A 16,742-nucleotide genomic window follows, 5' to 3' on the forward strand; every position below is an offset into this window, starting at 1 on the left:
GGTGACCTTTCCTTTAACTTTCATGAGTTCAATAAAAGTAATATCACCTTTAAAAAAAAAATAGGACATGACATAGAATTAGTTTTACAACATAAGAGAAGACTTAAGAATGAGCAACAAGGCATAAGAGAGCACTAAAATATGGCTATAATGTTTCAAAAAGTGTGAGTCAAATAGCAAAATAATTGTGTGGTAGGAAAGCATATTTGGTATTGTTCCAACTCTGCAAAACAGTTCCAACAGTATTGTTCCAACTCTAAACAGTTTAAAATCTCATTGAATCCAATAGCATTCAATGCTTTCAAAATCCCACCGTGCTTGCTTTCCATTCATCAACACATTTAATATGAAGCAGATTTTACATAACTACTAAAAAGAAACAGCACAGGAGATGGTATAAATGCATACCACTCACTCATTTACATAACTTAAAGAAAACGTGCGGTTGTCGTCTCTGCTGTCTACACACATGGATTGATGAGAAACAGAAGAGGGTTGTAGGCAAAATGAAAGAATTATGTGTTATTCTATAAAGTACAACTACTGAGAATAATTATTTATTCTGTAAGAAGAATAAAGTTGAAGAGTCTAACTGAACTTAATGTATTTAATTTATTACTGAATGCATTCCTATCAGCTGTTAACTAATTATAGGTAGTTACATGATTGATCAACTCTTCACAGCTGTAAACAACACTTGATAAGGCTGACTTTTTTTTTTTTTTATTCGTTGTCATTGATTAGTAGGGAAGGTATAAAGACAAGAACCAGCACTATCAGTTGAAAGCAGATATTGCCTTATTTTTTCTTGTCTTAGGCTCATTCAGATAGGATCTCTGTTCTCCTAGTGCTGGACAAAAGAATGTAGAATTACACCTAGCATAAAGTAAAAGTGCTGTTGGAGGCACAGGGCAATTCAGCTGAGGGTGTTGTTTAGTGGTTCCTGGTTTTCTTATTGAAGAGATGATTACTTTCAAACCCAAGCTTTTGTCATGCTTTTGAACAGCAATGCAAAGTGCCATAAATTTCAGGTTATGAAATTAATGGCTGAAAAGCTAAGAAAAAATATTAAAAAGAGGTCTCTTTCTCTGGCATTTAGACTATGCATTTAATTCATGGTTGTAGCTTGTCATAGATTTGATTACTACTGCTGGAGTTTAGGAGGAGTCCGGTAGTTTTATGAACGAGCACAAGTTAAAAAGGTCATGGTAAGGTTAAAGTAACTTCATGTTTTATAGTGTAAACACACTTTTGAAGAAATAAGATCCTTCTCCCCCCACCCAGTCTTTCATCTTGCAAAATTAGTCTTGCTCATTCTTTTTCTTACTCTTTTTAATAGACACAGGGATACATTTTTTTTTTTTTTTTTTTTTTTTTTTTTCCTCCATCATCTCTCTTATTCTGGTCACACTGGCCAATAACCCTTCTGAACTAATCAGAGATGATATTGTCAAAAAACAGATCTGCCAGTTGCGTGGACCTATAACTTGAGACTCCATGAATCAGCTTACATTTATAGTGTGGCTGATGTTTGCCTGTATGTAGATTTTGTATGGTAGGCATGTACAGATCTTCCCTTGAGTGTGTCTGGTCATGTAATATATGGTTATGTGGTTGTATGACTGGGGAGGGTCTGCAGGACTGGGCTGCTACTGAGGGCTATCACTTCTAGCTTCAATCTTGTCAGGTGCTATATGCTGGCTGCCAGACTGTTTTGAGGCTGCTATTTTGTCTCATCTTAAAATACTGAGTTGGTCAGTGAAAAGTTATGTTTGTCCCATGGGATAACATTTGTAGACAGGCTGAAATGAATTAGAATATGAAGCTGTCAGGTTCACGTATGTACATCACCATTTCATGATCTGTTGTACTCCATTTTTGCCTTTTTTTTTGCAGCTTTTTATTTTTCTGAATATACTCCTTGCAGGGTAGAGAGATGGTTAAGAAGAAGTCAGATTGCCCCCAAATTGCTTTTAATATAGTCAAAAAGTTTTTCATTCTCAGCATGAAAATCTGAGAATAAAAATTTTGTTCCAGGTCTTCAGATTACTAGTTAATACAAAATGCTGTGAATGCTGGTTAGATGCAATAAAAAGGCTGACTAGATTTGAGGATCTAATGTGAAGGATGGTTCAGAGTGGTAGGATACTGAAGCAGGGTTTTTTGTTTCTTTGTTTGTTTTTATAAAAACAAACATTTCTTATGCAGGGGGATGGAGAGTTCTTGTTTTCTAAGGAGAACATCCTTAAAGAGTTGCCAGCTCTGTTCAGCTCCTTTGTGCCTAAGGACAGTGTTCCAGCGGATCTCATCCACTAGGTCTTTAAAATAGCTTGAAGTTTGCTCTTTTGAAGTTCGGGCCCGTATTCCTCAAGATCACAAACTAAACCAGGGCATGGTCACTGTAGCCCACACTGTCTCCAGTCTGGACCTCTTCAGTTTTGGAGTTAACCATTGTATCTCACATTCGTGTATAGACCCAACTATTTGCTTATGTATGCATGTATTTATTTATTTTTGACCTCTAGTTCATGTTGAACAAAAGATTTTTGCTGAGTTATATGCAGTTATGTTTTTCACCTTTCCATATATTCCCACATTTCAGTCAGGGTGAGAAATCTGTGTAGTTCACTGTCCTTGTATTAGCTTGGACATCCCCTCTGTATCAGATTTTATTTGCAGTTATGAAAATCTTGATGGTTTTAGATGCATCCTCTTAATAATAACTGTTACTCCTTCTAAATATTTGTTCAGTAGTCAAAGTTTGTTTTCTTCATGTTTTATATGCTCAAAGCATTATATAGATATTTCTGGGATGTCATGTTCACAGAAGATATTATCTATCATTTTGCAAGGTATACACAAATATGCAGATTTTTCCTTGTTGTTTGTTATTACAAATTAGTATGGGATTACATGTCTCAGCAGCAACGTGTAGCTGAGAAAGGTAAGTTATTTGGATGCAATCTGAAGGGGACTGGGTAGTGAAACACTTGTTTGGAAGCTGCTTATTTTGATATAGGGCATGAAAAGAGGATTACAAAATGTATCTGAACTAATACTTTTACAGTAGTAGGAAACTTGATTCTACACAACTTAATTTCTGAGTAATTAGACTGGGACAAGCCAGATGACTGATTTTATTAGATACCATTTCCCTTTATCTTTATCAGACATGGAACAAAATTTAGCAATCCAGAGAGCATTATACAGCAAGCCTCCCATTTTATTTTTGCCTACCTCTTCCTGAGGTAGTCTGACTGGCTTAATTTAGGCATAGAAGCCTGGCTGAATTATAGGCGACTCTTGGTTAGACTGGACATGGCCAGATATTTTGTAAGCACACCTATGTTTATATATATATATATATAATACAATTTCACTTAGTGCTTCATTATTATACAACCTTTATATAGAATAGATTATCTTCTCTCCCTCTGCCTCTCTGTCTCTCTCTTTCTCTCTCTCTGCATCATAAAAAGAATTTCTAGTAAAACACAGATGAGGTTTGTAGGTTTGCTATGTCCTCTGCTGTGGGGTAGTACCAAAGTATATGTTGATGAGTGGTGTTACTGGATTGCTGCAGTGTGCTCAGTGCCTGTGACAGGTCTCTGCAAATTCCGGGTCGGGGGAATTCTCCCTGTAAACGGAGTTGTGAAGCCCAGCTTCATTATAAGCTTTTATAAATAAGAATGAGAGTAAGTATTCAGTCAAATATTTATTGTCAGACACAGTAACAACAGGAACAATCTAATACCTTCTAGATGGGTACTCGGACAAAATCTGGACAGCCTTGATTGTCCAGGTCAGGAAAAGACCCTCTACTCAGTGCTTTTTCTACTAATAGCAATCTTTCCATTTTTCTTATGTGTTTTTACCAGGGCAAGACATAAGCCCACCAAGAAATCTTGGTACTATATAGAAAGGAAAGATCTGTGAAGAGATGAACTCAAAACTGTTACTGTTAGATTAATATATATATTTAAGCATGTATCTAACAACTCTGTGAGAGAGGAATAGAGAGGAGGGAGAGAAATTTTGCTATATTCCTGGCAAACCAAAACGTCATACACAGTTGTTGGCAGTGTTCTCAGCTGTAGGTTTATGTACTATCAGGGTCACACACATGTACTGTCTGTAGCATTAAAAGAAAATAATTTTGATGATAGACATTTTGAAACAGTTTGTTCAACTAGATAAGGCCTAATTCCAAAATATATGTCATAGTGTGCAGAACAGATTTATCTGTGTTGTGACTTTCCTGAATTTGGGCGTTTTCATTATTTAACTCCTGCTTCAAGAACATCTAAATCCAATTCCAGCTTGCAGGGTTCTCCTGCCAGTTACTGTGTAAAATATAAAATAATAAAAAAGGAGAGTTTTATTCCTGCTATCATTGGAGACAGCTGACAGATCAGAAATCTTCTGACCTCTGCTGCTGAGGAGAACATGGTTTCCATTCTTCAATTTACCATCTACATTTGTAGACAAGCTAATTTTTTGCTGACATTCTGTAAAACTCTTGCTGCCAAGTTTATCAGGCTGCATATATTCACTCTCACACAGAAAGCTCTTGTCACTGCCCAGCACCTATATTCATAAGGTGAAATGATTTCATCAATATCGGTCATCAAAATGTTGCTACTGTAATGGGTTAGGAGCATAGGATCACTTTCTCAGTTTCACTTGAATGTTTTTCTTGCATTATTTTTCTTATTTATTTTGCTTCTGTCAATGTTGTGACATTACATGGTTCTATTATCTTTTCAAATACAATACATATATATTGTTTTCCAAGTGAATAATTACTGTTTTATTAATGCAAAACAAAGTGATCAGCTAGTGTTTTCTAACTCTTTTTTTGCCATATTTGTTAATAATACATATATATATTTTCTCAGTACCTATAAAACAAACTTTCCTTCTCTTTTGCCTGTTTTCCCCTTTGCACCCCTTTGGCAAACAGTAGTTCCCTCTGGATTTCAGAATCATTTCAGAATCATTGTAAATTAGTATATATATATATGTGTGTGTGTATATATATATATCTGCATATATATATATATATTTCATGTGTATATATATATATATTTTTTTGTAAACCACGATGTATCTTCACAGGCTACAGTGTATTGTCATGACAAAACAGTATTGTGTATGTTTGAATCATAATTAAAATATTGCCATTTGAATAGTGTTTCTTCAATTGCTGTTGCATATTGGAAAGGAAATGTGCTTTTAGCTTTGTCTCTGTTCTGGTAATGAAATTAATTCATTTGGTCATATCTTGGTCAAAGACCAGAATATATCTTTAATAATCTATTTTGTTATATCTAAGAGACACTTCCTCTCCAAGCATTTTGGAGAGGTCAGTTAGTGAACATGTGATACTGACATTGCTCTTTTTGCTTTTCTCATTTTTTAAGTTAAAACATAGGGAGAGTATGCATCCAAAGTGAGCTGTTGGGTCCATATAGGTTGTTGAGAAACCTGTAATTGAATTTGAAGCCTAGTTTTCCTTTTTAATGTTCTCAATTTACAAGGTTTGGAAATTTGAAGATGAGATGACCTTATGATTTCACCTCTTGGTGTGGAACTTCCTGTGATCCATTTTTTGGCCATTATCCATTGTCTTGTCCCCACAAACCACTGAAAAGAGATTTACTAAATCCCTCTTTCTCCCACACTTAAGGTATTTATAAATATTGATAAAATCCCCTCTCAGTCTTCTTTTCTCAAGGCTGAACAGACAGAAGGCTCTCAGCCTTTCCTCAGAGGGGACATGCTCCAGGCCCCGTATCATCTTTGTGGTCCTCCGCTGGACTCTTTCTGGGAGATCCCTGTCTTTTTTGTATTGGGGAGCCCAGAACTGGACACAGTACTCCAGGTGAAGCCTGACCAGGGCAGAGTAGAGGGGAAGGATCGTCTCCCTTGACCTGCTGGCCATACTCCTTTTAATGCACGTCAGGATCCCACTGGCCTTCTTGGCCACCAGGGCACTCTGCTGGCTCATGGTCAACCTGTTGACCATGAATACCAATCATTGATCATTGAATACCAATGAAATTATAGAATAGGTTATAGCTATTGCTTTGTGTAAGAAAACCTGGGTATTTGGTTTGAGTGCTTGAGATTGAAGTGGTCAAACATACACTTCATGCCTCGGCTTATATGTACTGTAGTGCTTTCACCACACTACCAAGATATTGAGTGCCAGCCTATGCTTTTGGGGGGACAACATTACATGTTAATCTGATCCTCCTAAATTGTTACAATTTTTCATTGACTTCACTGAATGTGAAATGTTTGGGAAAAATCAGGGTAGTGCATTGATGGACATTTATGTATAAATTCTTTTTATATCTTGTCATATACTGAGTTTGCTTGGGTGCCGTGTCTGATACACAACATTTGTACATAACTGAAAATTGCACAATTTTTTGGTAGGGCTTGACATGAATTCTCACCTTTTCATTTGTTGATGCTAAGCAGTAGGCAACTCACGACAAACTTGCATACAACCTTATCAGCAAATCCCTTTCATGGCAAAAAGCAGAACAGAAATAAAAACATACCCATTAATCAAATAACTTGTTCAGCCCAGGACATGGTGTCCTTTTCTTTCATCTGAAAGTTTAACTGTCAGAGAGAAAGAGAAGCAGTGGACTTCTACAATGTTATCTGTATTATTTTTATGAATAAAATTATTAAGATAAGCAAAATGGGGCAGTTTGTCAAACAACGATGACAACAATGACTAAAAATAAGGACCACAATAAGTGGGTCTAGGTAGCTAGATGATCAAGTATGGCTATTTTTTAAAATGGAACTTGCATAAAGCCTATATACTGATTGATTAAAAGTCAGATAATAGAGGAAAATAACAAAATTCAGCATCAAGCAAAAATAAATACTAACATAAAAATGATAAGAGGGCCATGCTTGTTTGAAAATGAAATGTTATAAGAAGTGCAAAAATCAATCAGTCTTTCAAAAAGAAATAAAACACACAGGGTTTTCTTTAGAAAATATAATACATAGATGCAATAATTTCCAGTGCTTCATATATCATAGGTGGTTTTTGGAAATATTTCAGAGATAGATTAAATAAAAACTCCATTAGATTTCAACATACCATGGAAAATGTACAGGTTTTGTTAAATATTACCCTAAAAGAACAAGTACAAGTAAAGAAAAAGGCTTGCAGCTTACACAGCATAATCATGGCTCCATATATTCTGTGTCACACTAAACCAAACTTTATATAAAGACAGCCTGTCACCTTATATTTTGTTAGTATAGTTTTGGGAGGGCACAAAATTCTGAAAAATATAAGTTTTGATCCAATGAAGTATAAAAACAATCTATTTTCAAGACTGTATGAAAAATGGCAGAAATATTCATAAAAAATATAGCAATACTACTATATGTATATTTCTTTTTATATTTAATGCATATACTTATTTATTTAAAGCACTTTCAAGAAATCATAAAAAAAGTGCTGTTGTTGAAGAAATATCATTTAACCTATCGTTAATGTTAATGAGATGTTTCAGCATGATAGATGACTTAATGTGAAAGCAAAGTGTTTAGGAACCTGGATGAACAGTGATGTCAGCTTATTTGACATTAATCTACCACTTGGTGCTTAGAGATTATTACCTTTCTTGTTTAGTAGTGGCTTGTTCTGAGTGCAGAGAAACTTGAAATATTTTCTTCACATTTTAAATTGTGAAAATAATATTAAAACACAAAGTAAATGCAGTGTAAACATGGTGCCAATTGTTTTCTCCATTTTCTTTTTAGTATTATTCAGAAGAGTTACTGATATTCTGCAAATGGAGGTTCTCCTGTGTTTGGAAAAAAAGATTCAGTATCTGGAAAAATTTACAGTAGAGGAGTGAGTGTTCATGGCTAGTAGTCAGTTCTCAAAATGACAAAATAATTTGGAAGTAAGAAGTGTCAGTATAAAATGTGTGCTTACCTCTTCTGAATCAGGAGCAAGACATTTCCATGGTAATGCCTCACCAAGGCTGTTTTAATGTAATGGTGGACAGAGAGACTCTGAACCTCTATTATGTTTTTGAAAGGCAAACGTAACAGTGAAGTCATTTCATAATTTCAGTAAATTTCCCTGGATTTTCCCAAATTTTAAGGTCTAGCAGCAAAGAGAGGCAATGTGTGTTTAAAAGCAAGCAAACAAGCAAGCAAACAAACACAGAGAAAACAAACAAACAGGCTCCATCACAGCACCAATGTGACCATTTCAAATGACAAGAGTCAAACTAAATATCACAGATGAATTTTTGGCAATATTGCAGTAAATAGAAGTTTGGCCATAAAATATAACAAACCAGGACTGGATTCAAAACAAACTAACAAAAACCCTTCTCAAGGATTCAGAATGTACTTTCTTACATTCTATTTTTTTTTTTTTTTCCCATTATTTATGCTGTTGGCTGCATTTTCTTCACTTTGGAAGTACAATACACCCCTCCACGTCTCCTCCCCACAACCTCCCCACACACTCAGCCACACACACACCCAGCCACACACCCTCATTACAAAATAGCCCTTTGGGCAAAGACCACTGACATATTCTGCTACTCTCTTCTGCATCAGAAGAAAGGCTAGGCAGTGATGCTGACATATGACTAGAAGACTAGAAGCTCTGAGACTATTTTCATTGTAAAATACCTTTTTTTTTTTTTTTTTTTTTGTGTGTGTGTGTGTTTGTTTAACATTTATATTCTTTTGACTCACTTTAACTAGATGTATGATTTTATTCATGCTGGTAGTGTGAATAATTGATTTAGTACTAAAAGAATTATTTAACACATTTATTAATTAAAAAAGTTATATTTTAAATTTGCAGTTAACCATCATTACATTAATGGTTTATTACATAAATGTAATTCCTTTGAGAAGTATTCAGATAAAAAGCTCTAGTGCACCATATTATATGGTTAGTTTGGTGGGTGGAAGATGTATTTTTAAAGATCTTTGAAAAACATTGGACTAATATTTCTCATCTTAAATTGGCAGTTTCATGTTTGAAGTGTCCCTAGCAATGCACATTCTCTGTGCATAACAGAAAACAATCTATGTATTTTTGATAGGAGTAATAAAATCTCTGTTTCTTTGAATGATAACCTGACATCTAATTATTGACACTGTAATTAGTCACACTGGAACTTAGTTCATATATAATATATATAGGAACCAAGACATTGTCTTGTTCTAGTCTTGGTGTTGTCTGAAACTATATGTCTTCTTTCAAAATGGAAATTTCATTCAGTAAAATGATGATGTAAAATAGCTGATGAACACATTTTGAAGTAGTCATTCCTGAAATAGTTTTTCATATCAATTGGTGACTAAGATATAAGACTGGTAAAAAGTTAAGTAAAACATCATGCAATTATGATTTTTCTAAGTGCTTTGGCAGAAAGAAGAATGTTTGAAGAATTAAATATTTTATTGTATTTGCAAAATGTAACTAAAATAAAGCACCACTTCTTTTTAGCTAAGTAACCTGAAACAAGTCACAGTTGTGGATGTGTCAGCAAACAAGTTCCCTTCTATTCCAATTTGTGTACTCCGGATGTCTAATTTGCAGTGGTTGGATATTAGCAGCAACAACCTGAGAGATCTCCCAGAAGACATAGACAGGTAGTTTTTGTTTTAATTCATGGACAGGATTATGAACTATAAAGTAAATCTAGAAAGTAATAGCCTTCCAAGGGACACTATTAATGAAAAATCATATGAAAAAATCACATTAGGAAATGCATTAGTTTTGCACATAAGCTTTGCTATTGTTATTGATGGACTGGGTTGGAGAGCAGAAACTACATTTTCTAGCTCATTGATAGCAGATTGTACAGTTGGATACTCTACTGTTCAGTTAACTAATAACATTTTCTGCTGTAGTTTTGATAATTTGTCATCATATTCAGACAATGTTATTTGGAAGTTCATGGGCCATACTTGTGACCTTCAGCAAAGGAGAATTACAATAAGGAGTTGTCAGCACTATCTCTTGAGTGACCTAGAAGGTTAGATTGGATGGATGGAAAAATGAACTAAAGCATATTTAACTTAAAGGACCTGAGGAACTTTGGCAACAAAGCAGAAATATCTTGCTAAGATTAAAATAAATGTGATCAACAGCTCCTGACATAGATCTTACTCAGAATCATATATGCATGCTCTTCTCCTACCTCTCCAAACTGTTTTTTTTTTTTTTTTTTTTTAAAAAAAAAAAGTCCTTCCAAATCCTTTAATGGGACTTACTAGCCTGATAAAGTACTATTCTTATCCCTGGGCCCATTTACATACTCTGAAATCTCGTCATAACTTCATTTAAAAAAACCCTACATATCTATAAGTTAACTGAAAACATATCAATTAAAGTTTATTAAAAAAGGAAAAAAAAATGTTTATGGATCTGGGAATAGAGATTCCTGGGGAAGAAGAGACTTCATAGAAAACTCATTCATCATTCATGTTTCTTTATGCTTTGGAAAAAGTCTTCTCTGGGACATTGTAGGATCAGAGATTTCTCTGACAGCAGGGCTGAAGTCTTTATATAAGTATAAATCCCAATATCCCAATCCAAATATTCCCAATATAAAATCCCAGTATATCCCAACAGTGAAAAGCTGCTCCCCTTCCCCTCCTCCCCCTCCCCCACCCTCTACTCCACAAGTATGAGTAGATATTTCATTAATACAGAAGAGTTTCTAAGAGGATATATTTATTTTGTTGAAGGATACCTATTCATATTAACAGTAATTTTTCCCTATAACCTGTAACCCCTATATGTTTGTTTATCTAAGATATTTTTTTCTTTTATTTTTTTCCTTTTCATTCTTTAGAATAGAATTGTCAATCTCAATACTAAAGCATCATGTTTAGACACCCCAAAGTAAGTTTTTTATTTGGCTTTAGTTTCTGAATTTTGAGAGCTCTTGGGATCAAGTGCATCCTAAAGACTAGAAAATGTCAGGATTCCTACACCTGCTCATATAGACTGATATTCTGCATAATCAAAGAATGTCAATCATTACCATGTGGTCTGTGATTAAAAAAGATGAGTTGGCAGTATACTGAAGCCCTACTTAATATCTACCCCTGAATTCAGACAAACTATACAGGCCTGACCAGCAATAACCTGGAACATTTTTTTTAAGAAAAAAATTTCTAGTCAAATGACACAAACTTGTTTCATTGGTTTGCTATGATTGTAGTTTTCTGTCTACTTCACAGAATATATGGTGAGCCACAAATTACTTTTGCATTAGGAAAAGCCAGGGAAAATAAAAAGAAAGCCTTCCCCAAAAAACATTGTCATTAAATTGATTTCAGTGGGAAAACTTGAGAGAGACACATGACCTGGTCTTTTTTTTTTTTTTCTCCCCACAGTACTAATTCTTAGTGAAAAACAATAGATTCAAATATATTGGCTAGCATAGACATATAATTTGTAGAAACCAGCATATAGGCAAAAGTGTGAGATGGTGACCCATATTTTTCATTAGAACTGGGATACTCAAGGTGAGGCTTTATATCATATTCTGTCAACATCTTCTGTATGGAAGTGCAGTAGTTTTTGTAATCTTTTGTCTTGGGCATGTTTGTGAGAGATATGGTATTCATATCTATAATGTTGAAGCATGGCTGGAAATTTCCACTAAAGTTGAAGACAATGTTTGTGATATGAATAATTTTTGGGAAGCCAAAGTTTGTGCATGTTATTTTTATTTTTTACTTTTTAAAATAAGATTAAATTTGCACTATTTTAAATAGATGCTCTTGTTTGAAATAAATATTTCATGTTATCCTTATCTTTTATATTTTGTATAGGTTAGATCAACTGCAGACACTTCTCTTACAGAAAAACAAATTGACTTATCTTCCACGAGCTCTGGTTAATATGCCAAAACTCAGTTTGCTTGTTGTCAGTGGTGATGACCTGGTTGAGATACCCACAGCCATCTGTGAGTCAACCACAGGTTTAAAGTAAGTAAAAGTGAGAGAGAACTAAATATGTTCCTAAGAAAATAAGGTAGATGCATTTGGAATACTTTTGCAAGCATCTGTTTCTACCACGGGTGGTCAAATTCTGCTACAACTGATATCAGAACCCTTAAGGACACATTAGAGATATTGGGAATTGCAAAGAGGAGCCACAGGTTTCTGATTTTCATCTGCCGTGCCTCTCATTGTGCATCTGTAAGTCTAAACTGCTACTGTGTGTACTTGGAAAGAGCAGCCTTAATTCTGGAGAAAAATATTTCTTATAGAATGGAATCAGTAGTTAGGCAATTGAAAAGTGCAGTGTCACTATCAAAAGTGTCCTGACAAACACAGCTAGTTAAAAGCTTAAGTAGTATCACATAAATTTAGTAGTTCATGCACACTTTGCTATGAAACAGAATTTTGTTGCTGCAAAACTTTAGTCCTGGACAGGACTAAAAAGTATTTTTGTCTGTAATTACTGTGTTCCTGCATTTCTGCAGGTGATGTTCAGGTCTTTCATTAGGAAAACATTGGAGACTAACAGAAAAAAATTATGAGATAATAACAAGCCAATCATCAATCTGAAAAAATATCTTTTGAAAGTGTTTTATGGAGACTTTTTTTTTTAATACTTTGCATTTACTTTGAGCATTATATGAGTTGTTTATATAGACACCTAGTTTTTCACCTACAACATGTGGCTTTAGGAAATTTGAAAATATAAATTAATGTATGTCAAATAATCCATTGTAAAAGAGAAATAACAAAACAAAATTAAAACATATCAACTAAGTGATACTAGCAAAATTTTCAAATTGCTCACCAATTGGGTGAGTTAGGATGGAGTTCATAATGTTCATTAACAGATTTGAAATTAGTGTCATCTGTCAGAAGTCCCATAATAACAAAACAAAACAAAACAAAACAAAACATGTCATTGCAAATAATTATTTAGGTAAATAGGTGAAAACAAAAAGATAAATCTAATAATTTTCATATGGAAAGTGAAATATGCAGAAGGTGTTGTTTGAAGTATTTAATGACTGAGACAGGTTATAGATTGTCCTTAAGAAAGCTCTAATAGAGGAAAAAAAAAAAAAAAGACCAAATGTTCCTTATGTTTTTTCTTTTGGCTGTAGTAGTAACTTCCAAAATGACATTCATGTTGCCCAGTGATATTCAGAAACCTGCTGCATATATTTTTGCACTACATTCTCTCTTTAGATTTATAAGTCTCAAGGACAGCCCAGTTGAAACTATTGTATGTGAAGACGCTGAAGAAATTATAGAAAGTGAACGTGAACGGGAGCAATTTGAAAAAGAGTTTATGAAAGCCTACATTGAAGACCTAAGAGAAAGGGGTATGTGTTGACTTCCAGTAGACATGTTACTATCTTGGAATATAAATATTTGGGAAGATTAGTTTTTAAAAGTACAAGCAATACTCCTCTAAACTATAATTTTCTTTTGTGGTTTTGAATAAGACTAAAAGAGAAAATTTTGATATGTGTTCTGTTAAAAATTTCTGTCATTTGGGATTGAACAAATGTATCAAAACTTTATGGTGTGTTTGTATATGCATTAAGTTTATTTCAATGCTAACATATGCAGTGATTATTATTCTCCAGATTTACTTACGCCTCCTGTGATTATCATCAGTGATTTGAAGCACCTAAAGAGGTGCTTTTCCTCTTCAAGAAGGAACACAATGTATAAATAAAATGCTCTTTACTTTGGTAGAGCATTCTTTAACTGTGAATTTGTATCAAAGTACTAATTGTTTACCACTAATAAGTAAGTACTAATTGCTTTTACCACTGTAAAATTAATGCACTAAAACCACTTCTTTTGTCTTTATTACTCAGAACCTGAAAGTTTGCTTATTACTTTATTTTGCTATCCTATTTGCTGTAATTAAATAACAGTCTGTTAAGTCTTGTTTACTAATATATTTTAGGAAATAAAGGGACTATTTCCTGTGAGCCAAAATACCCACAAAAGCTGTTTAAATCTCTTTGAGAATGTATGTATAGAAATTAGACTTTTTTTTTTTTTTGTTTTAGAATGAATCTTATATATCTTTTTTCATTCCTTGTGTTTCATGTAAGTGATTTATATAGTGGTACTGTAAGATTTTTTTTTCCTTTTTTTTTTTTTTTAAATTAAAAATAAAAACTTAGAGAAATTCCACAGGGTGTGTCTGAAGAATACGTTTCATGTTCTGATACTTGATTTTTGTTCCTTAATGCCCATAAACTGAACACTTGATAATTCAAGCCACCTACTTCTAAAGTGAAACCTGCTATGAAAGTGTCAGATTCTGGTAGTGGTAGCAACAGTGGTTAAAATGAATAGAAGAAATGGAGAGATGCTAAGATAATTACTTTAACTTAGAGTTACTCATTTAATGTGTAGAGGTAGAGTTTTATTTACATACCTGTGAAATGTGGAGTCATGACTGGAGTCCACAGGTATGTAATGTAACTATATCTTCAAGCTGCTGTGCTCCAAGCACAGCTGACCTAAACAAGGCCAAATGCAGGTGACAGCTGTTTTCTTAGACTGCACTAAGAAAACAGCTGTCACCTGCATTTGGCCTTGTTTAGGTCAGCTGTGCTTGGAGCACAGCAGCTTGAAGATATAGTTACCTGCCTTTACAGACTAAACTTTGTGTGTTTTAGTAAGCCTGTTTGATCTCAGACTCATACTTGGATTTCCTGTTTCTGAGCTTTTGTGCTATAAATTATGCAGATGGCAGCTTCTGAAAAGCTGACTGGAAAAGGAATAGCTGCTGTATAATATGGATTAAGAGAATTTCAATGTGAAGTGAAAACTTCACAAAGATCACCTGTAGAGTAACTTTGAAACAAAAACAAACTTAGCCGTTTCTAGCTAAAGGTTCAATTTATTTGTGATTGATTATATACCTGAATTTGAGATTTATTCTTTTTTTCTCTTTTCACAGATTCTGCTCCTTCCTACACTACAAAAGTATTACTCAGTCTTCAGCTCTGAAGATCAAAAATCTCTAAATTACTAGTGGATATCAGAATATTTCTATTTTTATCTACATGAATAGAAAACCCTGAAATCATAGACTTCCAGAAGCACTTCAAAATCATCATGGATTTTTTTATTTGTTATTATCGTTGCTCCAAGTTACTACAAATAAAACAAAGAGTGGTAGAGCCATCATAAGATGCTGTTTCACCTTTTAAATCAACACATTTATTCTTTGTGTCCACTGCAACAGGTGCTAAATATAGTACTGAAGAAAGTAAATACTTATAGTAATAAAGTGTACCTGTGCATAGGTGCCTCCAGGATGTTGTAGCTGAAACAGTGAAACATGCTAAAAATTATTGGATTTTACAAGAGAGAAGGGTTAATTTAGAAACTGAACGTGATCTATTGTATGTTTAAGTGAGGTCTAGGCATAAGATGTATAAGAATGAGTTAGCTGGATAAAATATTATGTTGCTTGCTGTTTAATAATCTGTTTATATATAAGTGTATGTAAGTGTATATACTGTAGAGTTTCAGAAATCTAGTTTTACATATTTTTTTGTCTAATAAATCTATACTTTTAAATCTAAAACGACTTGAGACTTTGAGAATTTAGTCTCAAATCTTAAAAATTAAATAGTCCTAAACTTTTATGAGTGCAATTAGGGCAAATTATATTTAGAGTGTATTTGCTTTTTTATTACATTTGAGCTATGTCTGGTTTTGTGCAGTAGTGTGCTGCTTGAGTCAGTCATATTTAAAAAGCAGAGCAACAAAGGGTGTTCTCCCCAAGGCTTCTATTTTAAAAAATACTGTTTTCAATGTCTTCTTTCCTTTTTAACTTTTTTAGTATTAGATCTTCTGAAAGAAGAGAACATGTAAATAATAGATGTGTTATTTATTCAAGTCACAAACTCCAGCAGTAATATTACTACCCAAAATGAATCCCTCTGCAGTTGGTCTCTAAGTGCTAATGCTGATTTTAAACAAGTCCTGGAGCAATTAAAAAGTTTCAAAAAAATGCAGCAAAACTGTTTTGTCACTTTTTTGCAAAGAGTAAGATAGATGGTTCAGGTAATTATATGTCTGTCAACCTGACATTTATCTGAAACAGAATAATGTAAGATCTGAAACAGGTTTTTATTAAGGAGGAATTGAAGTGTGATAGAGTAGTGGTAATCAAAGTGGGCTTATAGAAATCCAGTTCTCTGAAACTAAGCTACCAATCTTTCCTGTAGTGAAATTATAAATATGGTTGATTAGATATTGATATCAATGCAATAAACTTCTGTAAGATGTCTGATTTGGCATTGGTTGAAATTCTATTTGTAGAGTTCTGTTGTTGCCTAACATGACCTGAAAATCACGGCATGGAAATCACAGCAGCTGTGTTTATAGAATAGAGATGTCCATTTTGAGAGTTTATAACTAAACAACAACAACTACAACAACAACAAACACAAACCCCACAACAAAACAAAGGTTGAAATGTAATTAACTAAACATGACTTCTCAGTGAAAATCCCAGTGTCAAAATTGTTGTGTATAGAAGCAAAAGATACCTGTTTAGAGGAGCTGTATTACTACTTATTTAACATTGCTGATGATCTTACTTGAAAGAATATGTACCACTTCTAGTCTTCTGGTATGAGGGGAGATACAGATAAATTTTGGAGCATTTAGAAGGAAACCAATAGAATGAATAGAGAACATTC

General features: G+C 33.8%; 1 protein-coding gene across 1 annotated transcript in view; it reads left to right on the top strand.

The window, feature by feature from the left end:
- The window catches only part of LRRC2 (leucine rich repeat containing 2), a 74,323-nt gene extending 57,980 nt beyond the window's left edge, over positions 1-16,343 (top strand). Inside the window, exons 6-9 of the mRNA XM_082782608.1 lie at positions 9,524-9,669; positions 11,866-12,021; positions 13,246-13,382; positions 14,987-16,343. Of these exons, the coding sequence (XP_082638734.1) occupies positions 9,524-9,669; positions 11,866-12,021; positions 13,246-13,382; positions 14,987-15,036 (489 nt within the window). The 3' untranslated portion in view covers positions 15,037-16,343. The remainder of the gene's footprint in view (positions 1-9,523; positions 9,670-11,865; positions 12,022-13,245; positions 13,383-14,986) is intronic.
- Positions 16,344-16,742: the final 399 nt, after the last annotated feature.

This window comes from Aythya marila (assembly GCF_965140915.1).
Source record: "Aythya marila genome assembly, chromosome: Z".
Classification (NCBI taxonomy): Eukaryota; Metazoa; Chordata; class Aves; order Anseriformes; family Anatidae; genus Aythya; species Aythya marila.